Raw genomic sequence first — 19,766 nt, 5'->3', positions numbered from 1 at the left:
TTAGGACAACTTTTAGAAAGTAGAGTAAATTGGGAATGTTTAATTAGGAATGCGAATCCGGTGAATGTTGTCGGCAGGTTAGCAAATATGAAGAAAGGTACGCCAGGGTGGAATGAAGAGGTTGAAAGGGCAGTAGAGGAAAAGAAGAAGTGGCTAGTGAGGATGCAGAAGACTGACTCAAATGAAAGAAGAGAAATCACCGACATAATGAAGAATGCGAAGAAACTAGTAAAGAGGAAAAAGGAAGTAACTGATGTTGACAGAAAAATGAATGCAAATTGCGCTCACAAACTGAAATTGTTCTGGAAAGAGGTGTAAAATGGAAAGTGGAAAGAAATGTGAAAGTGTGAGGGAAGAACTTGGAAAAATACTTACCAGAGGATATGGAGTAAGGAACAGATGGAAAGAATATTTCGCAATGCTGACGCATAGGAATGATAAGAGCAGAGCAGCTGTAAACATTAGTAGTGGTGGTGTGCAGAGAAGGAATGTGATGCCAGGAAACGTAACATTGGAACATTGGCAGAAGTGAAAAACGTTGTGATGCGGCTGAGGAATTCGAAAGCAGTGAGCGTTGATGTGGTGTATGCAGAGAAGATTAAGTAAACACTAGTGAGTTGAGTGGAATGAAGTGTTTGTTGAGGTATATAAGAAGGCACGAATGAGTGAAATTGTACCAGCAGAGTGTAAAAAGACTGATTTTACCTCTGTACAAGAAGAAAGGCAGGTGAAGTAAGTGCATAGATTATTATGGCGTAAGTCTCCTGAGTACTGTAGGAACGGTATATTAGCATAAAGTAAGGAATAAATTAGAATGCCTGGTGAGTGACGAACACGGTTGTTTTAGGAGTGGTAGAAAATATGTGGATCAAATATTGCAAATGAAACAGACAGTGGAAAAGGCTTGCGAGGAACATTATAAGGTTTTCATTCTATTATGGATGTGGCTAAAGAGTGCGACAAGATAAAGCATGAAGTATTATGAAAGAGTATGCTTATGCATGGTATAGAACTATAGTGCTCGCCTCCTTGGGAGGAGTGGGCAATTTCTTGGGGGGGGGGGGCTTGAGGACTAGAGAAAAGCATAGTGAGTGGCTTGAACGTGTGTGTGTGTGTGTGTGTGTGTGTGTGTGTGTGTGCGCGCCACACTGAACTATTGCTTTATATTCACTGTTCATATTCTGCCTGTTTCAGCCTTCAAACCACAAATTTCTTTGTACTCGTGTGTTAAGTTGGTCTCTTTCCTTCATGTCTGTCGTCTTCTTGCTTTTTTTTTTTTTTTTTCTAAACCTCTTATCTGTTCGTTTCGTATGAAAAATTAAAATACCGACAAGTTACATTGGAAGACAGGACGAACTTGTTAAATGATACATGTTTCTCAGTTCCCCCCTCCCCTCCCCGTCACTCGAAAATGGGGATAGTGAAATCCACGAGGAAGGCAAGTGTAGCCTGTAGTCAACTGGGTTAACGTGCACTTGATCCTGTGGCAAAAAGACTAATATTTCTGAAATAAGTTTTTAGTCATGTGATGGCAGGAAGCAGGGGGAAGTGTGGATATGTTGACCAAGGTCGGAGGGGGGGGGGGGTCAGTATGTGAACCAAGGCTGAGAGGGGAGTGACAGGAAAAAGGTTAAGAACAGCTGGGTGAGTGCTGCTGAGTGCTGTTAAGAGTCTTTACAATGATACTGGAGTCAAAGTATAAGTAACTGGGCACCTTTAGTGAATGGTCCAAGATCAGTGTCGTTGTGAGACAAGATTGTGCGATGTCCTCATGCTTAATCAATATATGGATAGATAGGTAGGTAGGTAGATAGATACCCAGATAGATAGATAGATAGATAGACAGATAGATTTTTTATACAAGGAAGGAACTAACGGCCAGGACCCGCAAATTGTTCCATACAAAAAATAGTAATAAAAAAGAAAAACATAGAGACAAATTCATGATCTGTTTATTTCGAGATGCCTGGACACACTGCTTTTGAAAGAATAGAGATCATTGGCAGTAGGAAATATAGACAATGGGAGACAGTTCAAAAGTTGACCTGTTGTATAAGTAAACGACTGGGAGTAACGGTTAACTCTTGCATTAGAGAGTTGGACAGAAAAGGGATCAGAGTTTGTTGTTAGACGGGTGCTACCCACCCTCCATGGTGGTGGAGGGACGCAAGCATACAGTTCGTAGAAGCAGTGACCATTGAAGTAGCAATAGAAAATATATAATGATTCAACAATGCAACGAGGAGAAAGAGCTGAAGGGAGCCAGTAGGAGGAAGAGAGTTAATGAGACGAAAAGCCTTTGACTCTACCTTGTTGAGAAGAGCTGTATGTGGGGAGCCTCCCCACACGTGAGACTTGTACTCTTCACAGGACGAATAAAACTCGTGTATAAAGTCAACAAATGTGCAAGGGTAAAGAAGGCACGGAGTCGGTTTAGCACACCTAATCTCTTGGAAGCAGATTTTACAAGAGAGATAATATGTTCTTTCCAAGATAAATCCTGAGAGAATGAAACCCAAGTATGTTTAAAGATGATGCAGGATTAAGCTGGATATTGTTAAAAATTAGAGGGTACACCTGTGGAATATTTTGTCGGGTTGATAGGTGTAAGAACTGGGTTTCTGATGCATTAATAACAAGAAGATTACTTTTTCCAAAATCAGATCTATAAGCCATATAAGGCATATGCTCCACAGGCAGGACTGGATGAAGCAGAGAAAGATAGTTTTTGGGATGATTTAATATGTGTAGTAGGTGGTATGCGGGATGATGAGATAGTGATTTTGGGAGAGGACTTAAATGGTCATGTAGGTGAAGCAGCACAAGGGTATGAAGGAGTACATGGGGGATGTGCGTATGGTATAAGGAATGCGGAAGGGGAAAGGATACTCGAGTTTGGGGAGGCAACGTACATGATTGTGTGTAACACATATTTTAGGAAGAGAGAGAGTAGGTTAAGTATGAGTCTGGGGGAAATAGCAGTCAGATAGATTATATTCTGGTTAGGAGGGCTGATAGGAGGTTAGTGAGGGATGTTAAAGTTATAGGAAGTGAGGAGTGTGTGCAGCAGCACAAACTATTGATTTGTGACATGGTGCTTAAAGAACGAGTGCTGAAAAAGAGGACTTATGTACCTAGGAGGAAAATATGAAAGCTGAAAAACCAAGTAGTAAGGGATGCCTTCTACATCGAGATGAGGAGAGTGGTGGCTGAACAGGGAGCTGTAGACAGAGGCGTTAATGAACAGTAAAGAGCCCTCAAGAACAATCTCTTGAGAGTTATTGATGTAACATGTGGTTGGACAAGAGGACCACCAAGACATAAATTAAATTGGTGGTGAGATGATGATGTAGAAGCTGCAGTTAAGGAGAAAAGAAGGCTTTTCCGGGAATGGAAGAAGGGTGGTAGCAAGGAGGAATATTTGGCTGTCAAGCATAGGGCTAGAAGAGAGGTATACAGGACGAGGTCTGAGTCACAGAGACTTTTACTTGATAACCTAAATCATGGGGAAGGGAAAAATATGATATATAAGGTGGCAAATCAGATGAAGAGGGGTAAACGGGATATTATAGGTGAATAGTGTGCGAAAAATGATGAAGGAAGGGTAGTGGTGAACAGTAAGGATATTAGAGATGCATGGAGAGAGCATTATAGCCGGTTGTTGAATGAGGAGTTTGACTGGGACAGGGAAGGTTTGGAGCCAGCAGATCCAGTGTTTGGCCCTTGGCCTTTGATTGATGCTGCTACTGTGAGTGAGGCAATAGGCAGGATGAAGGTGGGGAAGGCAGCAGGTGTGTCTGGGTTGACTGCCGAAATGTTGAAGGCCTCAGGAGATATAGGAGTGAGGTTAGTCACTGACCTGATAAATATGATTATTTATGAGTGTGTTGTCTCAGATGATTGGCTGAAGAGTGTAATTGTATATGTGTATAAAGGGAAGGGCGATGCCCTGGAAAGAGGAAATTATAGAGGTATAAAGCTTTTAGATCAGATAATGAAAGTAATGGAGAGAGTTTTAGAAGGTATGATTAGAGAAAGAGTGAATATTGATGAGATGCAGTTTGGGTTTATGCCAGGCAGGGGGACCACTGATGCCATATTCATTGTTCGACAGCTTCAGGAAAAATATATTGGTAGGAGAAGGGATCTGTATTTTGTTTTTGTTGATATGGAAAAGGCCATTGACAGAGTCCCTAGAGAGGTGGTGAAGTGGGCAATGAGAAAGCTTGGCTTGGAGGAGTGGCTGGTTAGGGTGGTTTTGGCTATGTATGTGGGTGCTCGCACCCAGGTAAGAGTGAATGGAGATTTGAGTGATGAGTTTTCCGTGAATGTTGGTGTCCATCAGGGGTCAGTTTTGAGTCCCATGTTGTTTATCATGGTACCTGAAGCCCTCTCACGTGACTATAGAAACGGACTCCCGTGGGAGATGTATGCTGATGATTTGGTGTTGACTGCAGAGAACGAAAGGGAGGTGGAGGAAAGGTTTAGGAAGTGGAGAGATGGTATGGGGCACAAGGGCTTTTTTTTTTTTTTTTTTTTTTTTTTTTTTTAATGCGAGGAAGAAGGAACCAAAGGCATGAGCCCGCAGTAACAGTTCCCTCCAAGAGAAAAACAAAATACAATAGAGAGCCAAATTCAAGATCCGATCATTTTGAGATGCCTGGACACACTACGTTTGAAAGACTGGAGATCATAGGCAGAAGGAAATACAGACAGAGGGAGACAGTTCCAGAGCTGACCTGTTGCATAAATGAAAGACTGGGAGTAACGGTTAACTCTTGCATTAGAGAGTTGGACAGAAAAGGGATGAGAGTTTGCTGCCAGACGGGTGCTACGCGCCCGTCGTAGAGGTGGAGGAATGCAAGCAGACAGTTCAGAGGAGCAGTGACCATTAAAGTAGCGATAGAAAAGAGATAAAGATGCAACAGTGCGACGAAGAGACAGAGGTTGAAGGGAGTCAGTAAGAGGAGGAGAGTTAATGAGACGAAAAGCCTTTGACTCCACCCTATTGAGAAGAGCTGTATGTGGGGAGCCTCCCCACACATGAGAGTTGTACTCCACACAGGGGCGGATAAAACCCCTGTATAGAGTCAACAATTGTGCAGGGGTAAAGAAAGAGCGGAGTCGGCTTAGCACACCCAATCTCTTGGAAGCAGATTTTACAAGAGATGTAATATGATCTTTCCAAGATAAGTCCCGAGTAAATGAAACCCCAAGCATGTTCAAGGATGATGCAGGATTAATCTGAATATTATTAAACATTAGTGGGTATACCTGTGGAAGATTTTGTCGGGTTGATAGGTGTAAGAACTGAGTCTTAGATGCATTAAAGACAACCATATTATTTTTACCCCAGTCAGAGATATGAGCCAAGTCAGACATTAGGTGTGCCATAGCCTCATCCCTTGTTTCTTGAAGTAACTGTTGAGATGGGCGTTGCGGGAACCGAATGGAAAGGTGAAGGGTGGAGTCATCAGCGTATGAGTGGATAGGGTTAGATGTACAGCTTAGAAGATCATTGATGAATAAAAGGAAGAGAGTTGGTGATAGGACAGAGCCCTGAGGAACACCACTGTTGATAGATCTAGGAGAAGAACGATGGCCGTCTACGACAGCAGCTATAGAACGACCAGAAAGGAAGCTAGCGATGAAGGCACAGATAGAAGGATAGAAACCGTAGGAGGGCAGTTTGGAAATTAAAGATTTATGCCAGACTCAATCGAAAGCCTTTGAGATGTCAAGTGCAATGGCAAAGCTTTCGCCAAAGTCCCGAAAGGAGGATGACCAGGAGTCTGAAAGGTAGGTGAGAAGATCGCCAGTGGAGCGTCCCTGACGGAACCCATACTGACGATCGGAAAGAAGGTTGTGATAGGAAAGATGCCTTAAAATTTTTCTATTAAGAATTGACTCGAAAACTTTTGAAATACAGGACGTTAAAGCAATTGGACGATAGTTGGAGGGTTGGGAGTGGTCACCCTTCTTTGGGACTGGCTGAATGAGAGCAAACTTCCAGCAAGAAGGAAAGGTACAAGTTGACAGACAAAGGCAAAATAGTTTGCCTAGGCAGGGTGTAAGCACAGAAGCACAGTTTTTGAGAACAACAGGAGGGACCCCATCAGGCCCATATGCCTTGTTAGTACTGAGGCCAGTAATGGCAGAAAATACATCAACTGAAGAAATTTTAATGTCAGCCATGAGGAAGTCAGAGGGTGGAAGTGATGGAGGAACAGCACCGGAATCGTCTAAGGTGGAATTGGAGGAGAAAGTCTGTGCGAAGAGATCTGCTTTATCAGTAGAAGAAATAGCTACAGAACCATCAGAGTAGAAAAGAGGAGGGAAGGATGATGAGGTAAAGTTGTTAGAAAGATTTTTGGCAAGGTGCCAGAAGGAGCGGGAAGAATTCGAGTTGGAGAGTTGAGAGCATTTAGTATGGATGAAATTATTTTTAGTAGAGCGAAGAACAGACTTAGCACGATTCCAGGCAGAAACGTAAAGATTATGTGATTCAGGGGTGGGTTGGCTCCGGTACCTTTTGTAGGCCTTCTCCTTGTTGCGGACAGCATTAGAACAAGCGTGATTAAACCAAGGCTTTCTTGCGTTAGTCAAAGGATATGAGAAAGGAATGTATGCTTCCATGCCCGAGAGAATAACCTCCGTAATGCGCAAGGCACACTCAGATGGCTCACGGCCATGGAAGCAATAATCATTCCAGGGAAAATCAAAGAAGTACTGCCTGAGGGCCTCCCAGTCCGCTGCTCCAAAATGCCAGAGACGACGTTTCCCTGGAGGGTCCGCAGGCCGTACTGGAGCGATAGGACAGGTTAAGGTAATAAGGTTGTGATCGGAGGAGCCCAACGGAGAGAAAAGATTAACAGAGTAAACAGAAGGATTAGTTGTGAGGAAGAGGTCAAGTATGTTGGAGCTCTCTCCAAGGCGGTCAGGGATACGGGTAGGGTGCTGTACAAGCTGCTCTAGGTCATTAAGGATAGAAAAGATGTAGGCTTGTTCACCAGGTGGATCCGTGAAAGGAGAGGAGAGCCAAAGGTGGTGGTGAACATTGAAATCTCCAAGAATGGAGATTTCAGAGAAAGGAGAAATGGACAGAATGTGTTCCATCGTAGAAGTAAGATAGTCGAAGAATTTTTGATAGTCAGTAGAATTAGGGGATAAGTAAACAGCACAGATATATTTAGTCAGAGAATGACAGGAAAGCCGAAGCCAGAGAGTGGAGAATTCAGAAGAATCAAGTTCAGAAACACGAGAGCAAGATAAGTCGTTGCGTATGTATACACAGCAGCCACCTTTGGCTTTGAAATGAGTATAGAGAAAGTAGGAGGATACAGAAAAGGGTTTGCTGTCAGTTGCCTCAGACAGCTGAGTCTCCGTTAGAAAAAGAAGGTGAGGTTTAGAGGAGGAGAGGTGGTGCTCAACAGAGCGAAAGTTAGATGAAAGGCCGCGAATGTTGCAGAAATGAAGAAGAAGAGAGTCAGACAGTGGTTTCAGGCACCTCGAGTCGTCACCGGGAGAGGGGCAGATGGTGGGGGCATTTATGGTCCCCCCCCCTGGGGACTCCGAGGCTGGGTGAATTGATGCCATTTTGGTGAATTTTGAATAGGAAGTGTAGTGTGTACTGTGCATGTAGTTTGGTGAAGATAGATAGAGAAATTTGTACTGGAGAGCATGCTGGCCTACTCTCTGTGTAACTGAGACACTGAAAAAGTTCAGCAAAGGGGGATGGTCAGGAACTAGTCCTGAGGGATGATGAAACGGGAGCTCCAGCACTCCCTGTCATCAGCTTTCCATCCACCTCGGGAGTACTGCCCTGCTCGACTGGTGCTAGTCTACTCAAGGGTAAATGCCGATAAAACAAAAGTGATGATATCTAGGGTTGGTGGCGGTACTGTCAAAGACGAGGGAGAGTGGCCATGTGCAGTTTGCAGTGTTTGTTATAAATGGGTGTACAAGGGATGTAGTTGTATCAGAGGTAGACTGCGAGATAATGCTGATTTTATGTGTACGGCGTGTCGGGGAGAGCAGGTGGAGATTGTCAGGCGTGAAAGGATTGAACTTACTGGTGAATCTCTTGAGTGTGTGGAAGAGTTTTGTTATTTGGGAGACATGTGTGCTGGAGGTGGGGCTGGAGCTAGCTCTGTGGGTAGGGTGAGAAGTGGTTGAAAGAAGTTCAGGGAGCTCTTGCCTCTTCTGACACTGAGAGGGCTCTCCCTACGTCCTAAGGGGTCTTTGTATGCAGCATGTGTTAGGAGTGTAATGCTTTATGGTAGTGAGACCTGGACAGTAAAGGAGGAGGATATTCACCGGCTCAGACATACAGAAATGACAATGATTAGGTGGATGTGTAGTGCGTCCCTGCGTCCAAGGTCTGGGGGGGCTGGGTTTACGATGGAAGAGTTGAGAGGTAGGATGGGACTGGAGTGTATTGGTGTTGTGATGAGGAGAGGTAGATTGAGATGGTTTGGACATGTGAAGAGGATGGGGGATGATAATTGGGTGAGCAAGGTGAGAAGTGTTAATATTGGGGATAGGGTTATGAGGGGTAGACCGAGAAAGACACGGGACGAGGTCATTAAGTGTGACCTCAGGGTTAAGGGACTGAACAGGGAGGCTGCAATGGATCGTGCAGCGTGGAAAGCCGCCATTAGGTGACCACGGCCGACGCATGCAAGCATGTTGGAGCTCTTAAAAACGAAACGAAGCCAAGTCAGGCATTAGGTGTGTCATAGCTTCATCCTTTGTTTGTTGAATAACTGCTCATCTGGATAGTGTGGGAAGTGAATAGAAAGGTGAAGGATGGAGTCGTCAGAGTATTAGTGGATAGGGTTAGGTGTACAGCTCAGAAGGACATTGATAAATAAATGGAAGAGAGTTGGTGATCGAACAGAACCCTGAGGAACACTGCCACTGATAGCTGTAGGAGACGAACGGTGGCAGTCTACATCAGCAGCTATAAAACAATCAGAGGGGAGGCTAGAGATGATGACACAGATAGAATACAGTTTGAAAAATTGAGATCTATGCCAGACTCAGTCGAAAGCCTTTGAGATGTCAAGTGCAATGGCAAAGCTTTCGCCAAAGTCCCGAAAAGAGGAATACCAGGATTCTGAAAATTAGATGAGAAGACCGCCAATGGAGTGTCCCTGGCGGAATCCATACTGACGATCAGAAAGAAGGCTATGATAGGAGAGATGTTTTAAAATTTTTGTTGTTAACAATAAACTCGAAAACTTTTGAAACACAGGATGTTAAAGCAACTGGGCGACAGTTAATGGGTGGGAATGTTCACCCTTTTTTGGGACAGGCAGAATGAGAGCAAATTTCCAAGAAGAAAGAAAGAGCAAATTTCCAAGAAGAAAGAAAGGTATAAGTTGACAAAAATGAAAAAGTTTACCTGGGCAGGGTGTAGGCACAGAAGCTCAGTTCTTGAGGACAACAAAGGGGACCCCATCAGGTCCATATGCCTTGTTAATACTGAGCCCAGTGATGGCAGAAAATACATCAGTTGAAGAAATTTTAAGGTCATCCATGGGGAAGTCAGAGGGGTAAAGTGATGGAGGAACAGCACCAGAATCGTCTATGGAGGAAATGGAAGAGAAAATCTGAGCAAAGGTTTCTACTTTATCAGTAGAAGAAATAGCTACAGAGCCATCAGAGTGGAAACGAGGAGGGAAGGATGATGGTGTAAAGATGTTTAAAAATTTTTGGCAAGGTACCCGAAGGAGCGGGGAGAATTTGGGATGGAGAGTTCAGAGAATTTGGCACAACTGAAATCACCTTTAGTAGAACGAAGAACAGACTTAGCACGATTCCAGGTAGACACATAAAAAATATGAGACTCAGGGGTGGGTTGGCTCCTGTACCTTTTGTAGGCCTTCTCCTTGTTGTGGACAGCACAAGAACAACATGATTAAACCAAGATGTATTTGCATTAGTCAAAAGATATGAGAAAGGAATGTATGCTTCCATGCCCGAGAGAATAACCTACGTAATGTGCAAGACACACTCAGATTGGCTCGTGGCCATGGAAGCAATAATCTTTCCAGGGAAAATCAAAGAAGTATTGCTTAAGGGCCTCCCAATCAGCAGCTCCAAAGTGCCACAACTGACGCTTCTGGGGAGGGTCCACAGGCCTTTCTAGAGCGATAGACATGTTAAGATGATAAGGTTGTGATAGGAGAAGCCCAATGGAGAAGACGATAAAACGGTGTAAGCAGATGGATTAGTTATGAGGAAAGGGTCAAGTATGTTGGAACTCTCTCCAAGGCGGTCAGGGATACGAGTAGGGTGCTGTACAAACTGCTCAAGGTCATTAAGGAGAGAAAAAATGTAGACTTGTTCACCAGGTGGATCAGTGAAAGGAGAGGAGAGCCAAAGGTAGTGGTGAACATTGAAATCTCTTTGAATGGAGATTTCAGAGAAAGAACAAATTGATAGGATGTGTTCCATCTTAGATATAAGATAGTAGAATTTTTCATTGTCTAGAATTATGGGATAAGTAAACAGCACAGATATAATTAGTCAGAGAATGACAGCAATGCCAAAGCCATAGTGTAGAGAATTCAGAAGATTCAAATTCTGTAACATGAGAGCAAGATATGTCGTTGCATACGTATACACAACAACCGCCTTTGGCTTTGAAATGAGTATAGAGAAAGTAGGAGGATACAGAGAAGGGTTTGCTGTCATTCGCCTCAGACAGATGAGTCTCAGACAGGAAGAGAAGGTGAGGTTTAGAGGAGGAGAGGTGGTGCTCGACAGAGAGAAAATTAGAGGAAAGTCCGCGAATGTTGCAGAAATGAAGAAGAAGTGAGTCAGACAGCTGTTCCAGACATCTCGCAGGGTCGTCACCGGGAGAGGGGCGGATGGTGGGGGGCTTTGATGCCGTCCCTCCCCTTGGGACTTCGAGGTTTGGTGGGATGATGCTATACTTGTAAAATTTAGAATGGTAAGTGATGCATGTACTGTGCATGTAGTTTGGTGTTGACAGTTAAAGGAACTTGTATTGTAGAGCATGTTGGTCTGCTCTCTGTGTTAGTTTCGCAAAGTGGGACAGTCAGGAGCTAGTTCCGAGGGCTGATAAAATGGGAGCTCCAGCTCTCCCTATCGTCAGCTTTCCATCCACCTTGGGATTACCGCCCTGCCCAACTGGTGCTACAGTGTACCCCCTCGACAGATAGATAAATAGATAGATAGATAGATAGATAGACAGGTACATAGATAGATAAAGATATCGCGGATCAAATGTGTGTGGATGATGCAGTGCTTCTTGCACATTGCGAACAAGAGCTCGGTAGATTGGTGCAGAGTTTTATCAATGTCTGTGACCACTGTGCACTGAGGATAAATGTACATAAGATTAAAGTAATGATTGTTGAGGGAGAAAGTGACTCCAAGTCTGATGAGACAGTAAGTGGCGAGAGATTTGACTTGGTGAGAGAGTTTCAGTAATGGGGTGCAGTGATAGAAAATACAGGCAAATGTGCAAAAGAGGTAAAAGGAATGTAGCTGGTGCTATGTAGGCCTTGATAAGAAGCAAAAGTGTATTTTTTTTTTATGTGTTCGACTCTGAGCATGGGCTTCACAGCCTGCTTCCAAGGCCCAGTAGTCCTCCTACATATCATACACCTCTATATGTCACCACTTCGGCGCTAACACCCACCATCCATATTGAATACATGCTGGGGCTGTCTCATACAGAACTGGTGTATTGGTATTACCGGGGGTATTTTTACGACATGTCGGCGGGTCTTCTGGTAGATCAGTAAAGTCTGCTTTACATGAAATTCAAATCCTTAAACTGTTCGCTGCCCCGGCGAGGATTTGAACCTGGGTCCGGCAGGACCGCAGGCCACCTCTCTACCGATTGTGGCGGATGTGAGAAGCTTGCATTCACACGAGTGTGAAAGAACGGTGTGACATGAAAATGAAGAGTCAGGAGTAAGAGCAGTGAAGCTGGGACTGTTGAGGATTGTGTATGTGTGGAGTGAGGAGAACAGATTATGATACATAAAGTGGAATAAGGAAGACTGTCGACACCACAGTCGAGCGTGTGCTTCAATAGTATGGGCATGTGAAGAGAATGTGAGTGAATGTTGCGGTTAAAGGTTTACATGTAAGCGAATTGAAGGTGAGAGGAGGTGTGGTAAACAAAGAAGAAGGTAGATAGAATGATAGGCTACAAGAGGGTGAAAAAGACATATTGGATTTAATGAGGCTAGAAAATTGACAAGAGAACGAGCTGGCTGGGTTAACTTTGTGTGAAGTAAATGACCATGGCTTGGCAACCATTTTTAGCTTTACATTCGTCGGATTGACTCAGTCAGATAGGTGAGTGTGAAGCTGAGCACGACATGATTTTGAGCTATCAGGTTAAGCCAGGATTCTGAAGGTTAGAATGATGAGTGAATGGGAGTGTGGAGCACTCATTTCGGCAAACTTCTTTTAATAACTCATTGTTTTATTATGGTTCTTTGAACCCAATCCCACCCGTTCCTGTGTCATAACTGTTTCATCATATTTCATCTATCCACGTCTTACTACACAAGTTGTGGGAATCGTCTAGTCCCTAGAATGAAAAACAATCCGGCTTTAGTATTATTTAGCGGTATAATGTTCCTATAGTCTTTTTTTTTTTTTTTTTTTTACCTTGCGGAACTGAATGTCATGCTGATAGCACGAATTTCAATGATTCTTAGAAATAAGGCACTAATAAACCTCCTTGGTTACTAGTGAAATCAACCCTCTAGTCTGAATACACCACCAAATAGGCAAAAAAGGGGTTTGGGATCACATTTAGATTAGAACAACGCGTCAAGGGATTATTTAAGGCTATTAATTACACTTGTGGTGTGCATGACGAATTTTTGGGGATAAGTTCAGTACTTAAACCAATATAATAATTTCATGACTGCAAGAAGATATTTTAAGTGTGTGTGTGTGTGTGTGTGTGTGTGTGTGTGTGTGTGTGTGTGTGTGTGTGTGTGTGTGTGTGTGTGTGTGTGTGTGTGTGTGTGTGTGTGTGTGTGTGTGTGTGTGTGTGTGTGTGTGTGTGTGTGTGTGTGTGTGTGTGTACTAATGTTAGAGGCACTGTATATGCTGAGAAGTAAGGAGTGTGTGTGTGTGTGTGTGTGTGTGTGTGTGTGTGTTTTATTAATGTTAGAGGGACTGTATATGCTGAGAAGTAAGGAGTGTGTGTGTGTGTGTGTGTGTGTGTGTGTGTGTGTGTGTGTGTGTGTGTGTGTTTTATTAATGTTAGAGGGACTGTATATGCTGAGAAGTAAGGAGTGTGTGTGTGTGTGTGTGTGTGTGTGTGTGTGTGTGTGTGTGTGTGTGTGTGTGTGTGTGTTTTATTAATGTTAGAGGGACTGTATATGCTGAGAAGTAAGGAGTGTGTGTGTGTGTGTGTGTGTGTGTGTGTGTGTGTGTGTGTGTGTGTGTGTGTGTGTGTGTTTTATTAATGTTAGAGGGACTGTATATGCTGAGAAGTAAGGAGTGTGTGTGTGTGTGTGTGTGTGTGTGTGTGTGTGTGTGTGTGTGCGTGCGCATACTTACGTTAGAGGAAGCGTGTATTTCGCCAGGTATGGCGGAGACTTACTGTATCGGGTACACATAAACGCTCTCCACCAGCTCTCCCTTTCTGCAGGTTAAAGATGCTTGTATTAGTGTCATAAACTTACCTAGCATAGTTTATGACAGATGAAGCGAGGAGTAGAAAACAGGTAGATAAGAGGCAGGTAAATAAACAATTGGGCAGGTTGGAAGACAGTAGACAAACAGTGATACAGGCAAACAGACAGATAGATAGAAATAGATAGGTAGACAGGCAGACACAGATGGGTAGGTAAACAAACGAGTAGAGTGATAGACAGCTAGAACTGGCAGCCAGATACACACAGAGAGACATAAATAGACAGGTAGATAGACTGATTGATAAGGATAGATAGACTGACTGTTAGAAGAAAGGCAGATAGACATACAGACATGTGGACTGATAAACAGGCAGATAGATAGATACGTAGATTGATAGATAAACTGGTACCGCCATGAGCAAAAGTCGCCGATCTTCCTCTGCCAGCAAAGTGCCCTGCGTATCAAATTTCTCATTCCTCCCCAGCCAAGAGTGTTCCTTCTCATACCCATTGTGGTGCGTCCTGTTGCTATCACATATATGCAGTATATGTAACATTGTCCATTGACACAGTCAAGAGTTTTGTCGAATTTATGATCATGACTATACAGTTCATTCTTAAGGTACGACCGCACTTGCTTCAAACATGTTATCGACGTGACGAAACATGGTTCAGGGGTCCGTATAAGGTTGATTCGGATGTTGCAGCGGCCTTAACCTGGTTCTTCGTTTCATCTTGTCTATCACATTTTTCGGGCCAGTGTGGCCGCACCCAGAGGTACGGTGCCCGTATTTTGCCGTTTTCAGAATGGCGACGGAATGCTATCTTGGATTTGATGGTGAAGGTGAACCCGAATAAATAAATAACCCTAAAATATGGATTCTATACCTTCAAGGGTCAAGGGAAAAAAAGAAATGTATTTACCTTTGGTCCAGTGAAATCAAAACTTACATTATCAACTTTGCTGTTGGCGACAAACATGAATCTCATGCTTTCTCAAATTTAGTCTAGCGTCAAAACTTACTTTTCCTGTAAATACAGGAAAAATACAAAAATAATTTCTTAAAAAAAAAAACTCAAGCTTTCCATGATGGTGGAACAGCAAGTTTCGACGTAATTACTGTACAGTAGAATGGTATAAGATCTGGTAATAAGACGTATCAGACATCTTACTTTGGCAAAGGTATATCTCCTTCATAAGTCCTGGTTCGTGTGTCCAAAAATACGAGTGCAGACGAACTACACCTGCTGAATATATCACTAACATTTCCTAAATGACAGTCAGATATATGGAACTTACACCTGCTTTCACCTTTCCTTGTTTTAACGGTTTCATTGCAGTAACGTATAGCGATATTGTTGTATGCCTCCCTTTGAACATATCTCTGTTCTTGTGTTCTTAAGACAATTTTATTCAGCAACATATATTTTTCTTAACTGAAGGGATTTAGTATGACATTCATAAACCAATTACTATTATGCAGCTCTTTTAAGCTGAATATATTTCTCAGTAACAAAAATACAAACATTGATGAGACGTCAGTGTTTGAACAGGACTTCACTTCTTCAGTAAGCTGATTTATTTTTTAAAAGCGCATTCCTGCTACTACTACATGATTTATTTTACTCTCCTTAGAGGACGAACCTGCTTCTAAAATGATTCATGAAAGCTAACTTCACCACTCGACTCCGAGAAGTCCTTTAAAAGTAGAAAAAAAAAAAAATCACGCTGAATATGACCGGCTTGGAGTGGGTGGGTGGGGAGGAAGGGAGATATTAATAATAATAAAAAAGAATTTTATAAAACTAAAAAGACCAACCTTTATTCAGTCGACCATGTAAGAAAATGCCTGACTTCCTTCGCTATGTTTGTGACTGCCTGTGTGTGTGTGTGTGTGTGTGTGTGTGTGTGTGTGTGTGTGTGTGTGTCACTTTTCCCATGCAAGTTGGCCTCTCTTTGATCCATCTGGCTTTCTTTACGAAGGTACACTTGTGTGTGTGCTATCAGTGCATATATTTTGACGTATGAATTTGAGATTTATTTATTTATTTTCTTCAGTATGTGTATTTATCTGTATCTCCAGCATGTGTTATTCTGTTTGAGTTTTCAGTGTTTTATTTCTCTTCTCTAAGTTTTGTGTGTGTGTTTGTTTCTTTGTGTGTGTGTGTGTGTTTGTTTGTTTCTTTGTGTGTGTGTATGTATGTATGTGTGTGTATGTATGTGTGTGTGTGTTTATGTGAATACGCCTATGTGATAGGTTGCAGTGGTTTTCTTCTAATTAAGAAAGCTGTCTCCAGCCAATATGATGAAGGTTACAACAAACCTTTCCTGTCCAAATTTTATGTATACTAGATGCAGCCGTTCTTACCTATCAAGTCAGATTTTTTTTTTAATCACGTCACCAAACATGTTCTGGTGTCAACATCTTTTTCCATATGAAGTTGTAGTATCACACATTTTACATAATAATTTTTAAAGCTGTTTAGTCATAATTAACAGTGTATAATGAAGTGTGAATGATGAACAACCAAATATCATTTCGCTGTTAGCTGTGGTATAGAAGAAGGTGGATGGCAGACCACAAGTGCCACCCTGTTTCAATTATAAAATGAAGGTTAGGAGAAGTGAAAAGATATCTGAATAGTGCGTAAGTGTAAAGTCCCGGGGAACCATTTATTATGTTGGTATATGTGAATGTACTTAATGCCATTTTATAGAGGTGTATAATGTGCTAGTAGAGTTGTCATTTATCTCTATTTTTGCATAAGCCCAGAGTATATGTAAATGCTTGGCACCTCACTTTTAGCTGACCTCAGCACCGCACCCTAGTCGGCTCGGTGAGCGTACAGCGTCAGAAGACGTTTTATAGTTATCAAGGGAGGTGGTATCGCTCTTACATATCTCTCGGGTCGCAGTTATATTATTCTGTACCCAATAAAGAGAGATTTAATCTGCTCATTTCTGTCACCTTACACTACCACTTAATAACAGACCAGCTTCCACTTTCTAGTGGCAGAGGACCTTTGGTGGGAAGTGTCGGGCAGTGACGGCGAGTAGCTGACGTGTACTACAGACAGTGTCGTCGATCTCCAACACGGTGGTCAAGTTATACTATAACAGCAGAACACATAATATGTAGTCAACTGCTGCTCCATAACGGCTACAAACAGAGTTAAACTGATAGATCGGTGGCCTCCAGCAAGTGAAGTATTGATTATGTGTTCAATCTTAGCTCTTCGCCCTATATCAGAGGTTGGATAATTTGATATGCAAGTTGCACCGTATTAGAATGAGGGAGTCTTGTTAGCTGTCGTACATAGGTGGCTCATTATATTTTCTATTTTATCCACATAAGAACCCAGCATTTTAATCTATCTGTTTATAGTTATTACATAAACCTTTCAACTAAAACAAACAATATTTAGGGGTTGCACTAAGCATGAAAAATTCACCCAGTGTCACTATATTAAAGGCATCAATCAATCAATCAATCAATCATTTCCTGTGACACCCCACGGGATGCATAGGGCCTCAATGAACTCTCCGCCAATATTTGTCTCTTGCCATCTCCTTCAGGTCCCACTAACACTCCTCTCCTGCTTCTTTTTTCATTGTACTCAACCAGGTTTTCCTCAGCCTACCTCTACCTCTTCTTCCTCTAGCAGTCCACTCTGGCACATCCTGTATTAAACTACCTTCTTTTCTGTATATGTGCCCCAGCCACTTCCAGCGAGACAGTCTCACATATTCATTAACTGGTTCCACTCTCGTAATATCCCTTACTCTTGCATTTGTAACTCTGTCTTGCCACTTTACCCCAAGAATCCTTCTCAGTATTTTATTCTCAAATCCTAATACTTTCTGATCTGTTATAATTGTACTGTACCATGACTCATGCCCATAAATTAAAACTGTTCTAACCATGGACTTGTAAATTTTCACTTTAGTATGTACCGAAAGCATATTATTATTCCAAACAGATTTCAACATTCCAACTGCTCGCCAAGCCTGTCTAATCCTGTCCTCAATTTCATTGTTTAATGATTCATTAGATGATACAATCATTCCCAGATATTTAAAGTTTTCTACATTCTTCACCACATTATTCCCAATTACACAATCGATTTGGTTCTCCACGTTCATATTAATGATTTCAGTCTTTCCACAATTTATTATCAATCCCACTTTTTCTCCAACCTCCACCAGACAATAAAGCACCCTCTGCATCTCGTAAATACTTCCGCAAATCAGTACAATATCATCAGCATAGTCCAAATCCATCAGCTTCTTATTTTCTTTCCAGTTAATTCCTGCACCTGTTCTCCTTACAACCTTTTTCATAACATAATCCATAACCAAAACAAACAGCAATGGCGAAAGAACTCCTTGAATCACTCCTGACCTAACTTGAAATGGATCACTCAAAGAACCACCCACCATTACCTTACAGAAAGTACCTTCATGCAGGCTTCTAATAATATTACAAACTTTTCTGGTATGCCATAGAATCTCATAATTTTCAACATAGCTCCACGTGAAACACTATCAAACGCCTTTTCAAAATCCACAAAACACATACTAAGTGACATTTTCATCTCATTAGCTTGTTGCATACTGCAGCAAAAGTAACCACTGGATATTTATTAATTATTTAATGTCAAATTGCCACAGAAGTAAACAAATTCCAGTTTTAAAATTATATGTGACTTAACTGACATGTTTCAAAGTTTTCAACCTTTCGTCATTCTGTATTGCAGCTATAAATCCAGCAACAATGGTGCTTTTGTTTCGAATTAGGATACAGTTTTCGATGCTCTTGTATGACCTGGAGTAGAAATTGCTTTTGGTCTTGATTTTCTTCTCAGAATAGCACTGGAGTCCTGGATTAATTGTACTGCTGTTTCTGTTGTATCATTCACAACTTTCAGGGACCGAACTACTCTCTCTCTGCATGCTTGAACTCCTTGTTTTCACTCCACGTTTAGGGTGGCATCTCTAAGAATCACCGTGGCAGACCAAGAATAGTGAAGAATGCTTTCTTATTCGTTGTCATAAAATTGCTGAGATGCTTCTCATCATATCTACCACTGGCATCAAGTCGGTTGGGTGGATCCTCATATCGGTTTTTTTTCTTGCATGTTTTTCGCCATCTGCCTCTTCTGCTGTAGATCAACTTTGTGATCAAGGAAGGCAAGGCCCACCGTAGCTTCACTTACAGTAAGTACTTGAGGTGTGGGCTGAATGCAGTCAATGCTGCCTGCTTGATGACTTAATTACTGTATTCTGCCAGCTGCATCAGGAAGTTCATATCAATCGCAGGGGCTTCAGCAGCCATAGGGGCTTCAAACCTTGCTCGGATGTAAAGCTCTGATATTAATAAGAGGAACTGGAACATTCCACGTTCTTCAGATGGCTTCATTTAGAACTGCGCCTTGAACATCCACATCCTGTAGCAGTAAAGAACTCGTGCCAGCCAACAAGCCCAGTGTAAAGCACCAGGAGCCTGGATGTTAATTTCTCTGGCTGGAGTTCCACCAAGGAATATTATGGCAAGTTCCAGGAACTCTCTGTAGTCGTCTCCTTGTTGGTAGGTTTCCAGTGTCTGCATTTCAAACTGCTATGTGCCGTCATTGAACGAGGCAACCTCTGGCATTCCAGCAGCTGTATTAGAGGAACCAAGTTCAATTGAAGACCATTTCTCCTTAAAGCGTTTGAAGATGGCAATGCCTAGCCCACATGAAGCTGATGGTATTTTCAGTGCAGTGAAAGCCCTTTCCAAAACAATATCCATAACATGGTGACGGCATGAATAATGATGGAGACTCTGCCAATGGGCCATTTCAGCCAGGACTCATGCATCATTGAGGGGACCCTGTATTACTTGATGTGTCAAAACACAGGCCCTTTACTTTTGGGGAAATATTCCAGTCATCTACACAGACTATCACAGCATCAACCTGGGCTTGACCTGTCCCAGAGGAATGTTTTGGTACACTCAACAGACGATCAACATCAGTTCCTGTGACAGTCACATGCAATCTGTCGACCTTCTCTCGTCCTGTAAGAGCTGGAAGGAATTTTTCATCCCAGTGTAGAGTCAGCGGTCCTTTCGGAATCAGAGA

At 42.4% G+C, this 19,766-nt stretch overlaps 1 protein-coding gene across 1 annotated transcript in view; it reads right to left on the bottom strand.

The window, feature by feature from the left end:
- The window catches only part of LOC145406402 (lactosylceramide 4-alpha-galactosyltransferase-like), a 73,573-nt gene extending 54,510 nt beyond the window's left edge, over positions 1-19,063 (bottom strand). Inside the window, exons 1-2 of the mRNA XM_080277563.1 lie at positions 18,922-19,063; positions 18,380-18,524 (exon numbers count right to left, since the gene is read on the bottom strand). Coding sequence (XP_080133689.1) covers positions 18,380-18,524; positions 18,922-19,063 — 287 coding nt within the window. The remainder of the gene's footprint in view (positions 1-18,379; positions 18,525-18,921) is intronic.
- Between the last annotated feature and the right edge of the window lie 703 nt (positions 19,064-19,766).

The sequence above is a fragment of the Coenobita brevimanus genome, chromosome 8, assembly GCF_032717465.1.
Source record: "Coenobita brevimanus isolate Jiangsu-jjx chromosome 8, ASM3271746v2, whole genome shotgun sequence".
In the NCBI taxonomy this organism is placed as follows: Eukaryota; Metazoa; Arthropoda; class Malacostraca; order Decapoda; family Coenobitidae; genus Coenobita; species Coenobita brevimanus.
Note: the sequence above shows the minus strand (reverse complement) of the source record. Positions and strands in the feature narration are given on the sequence as shown.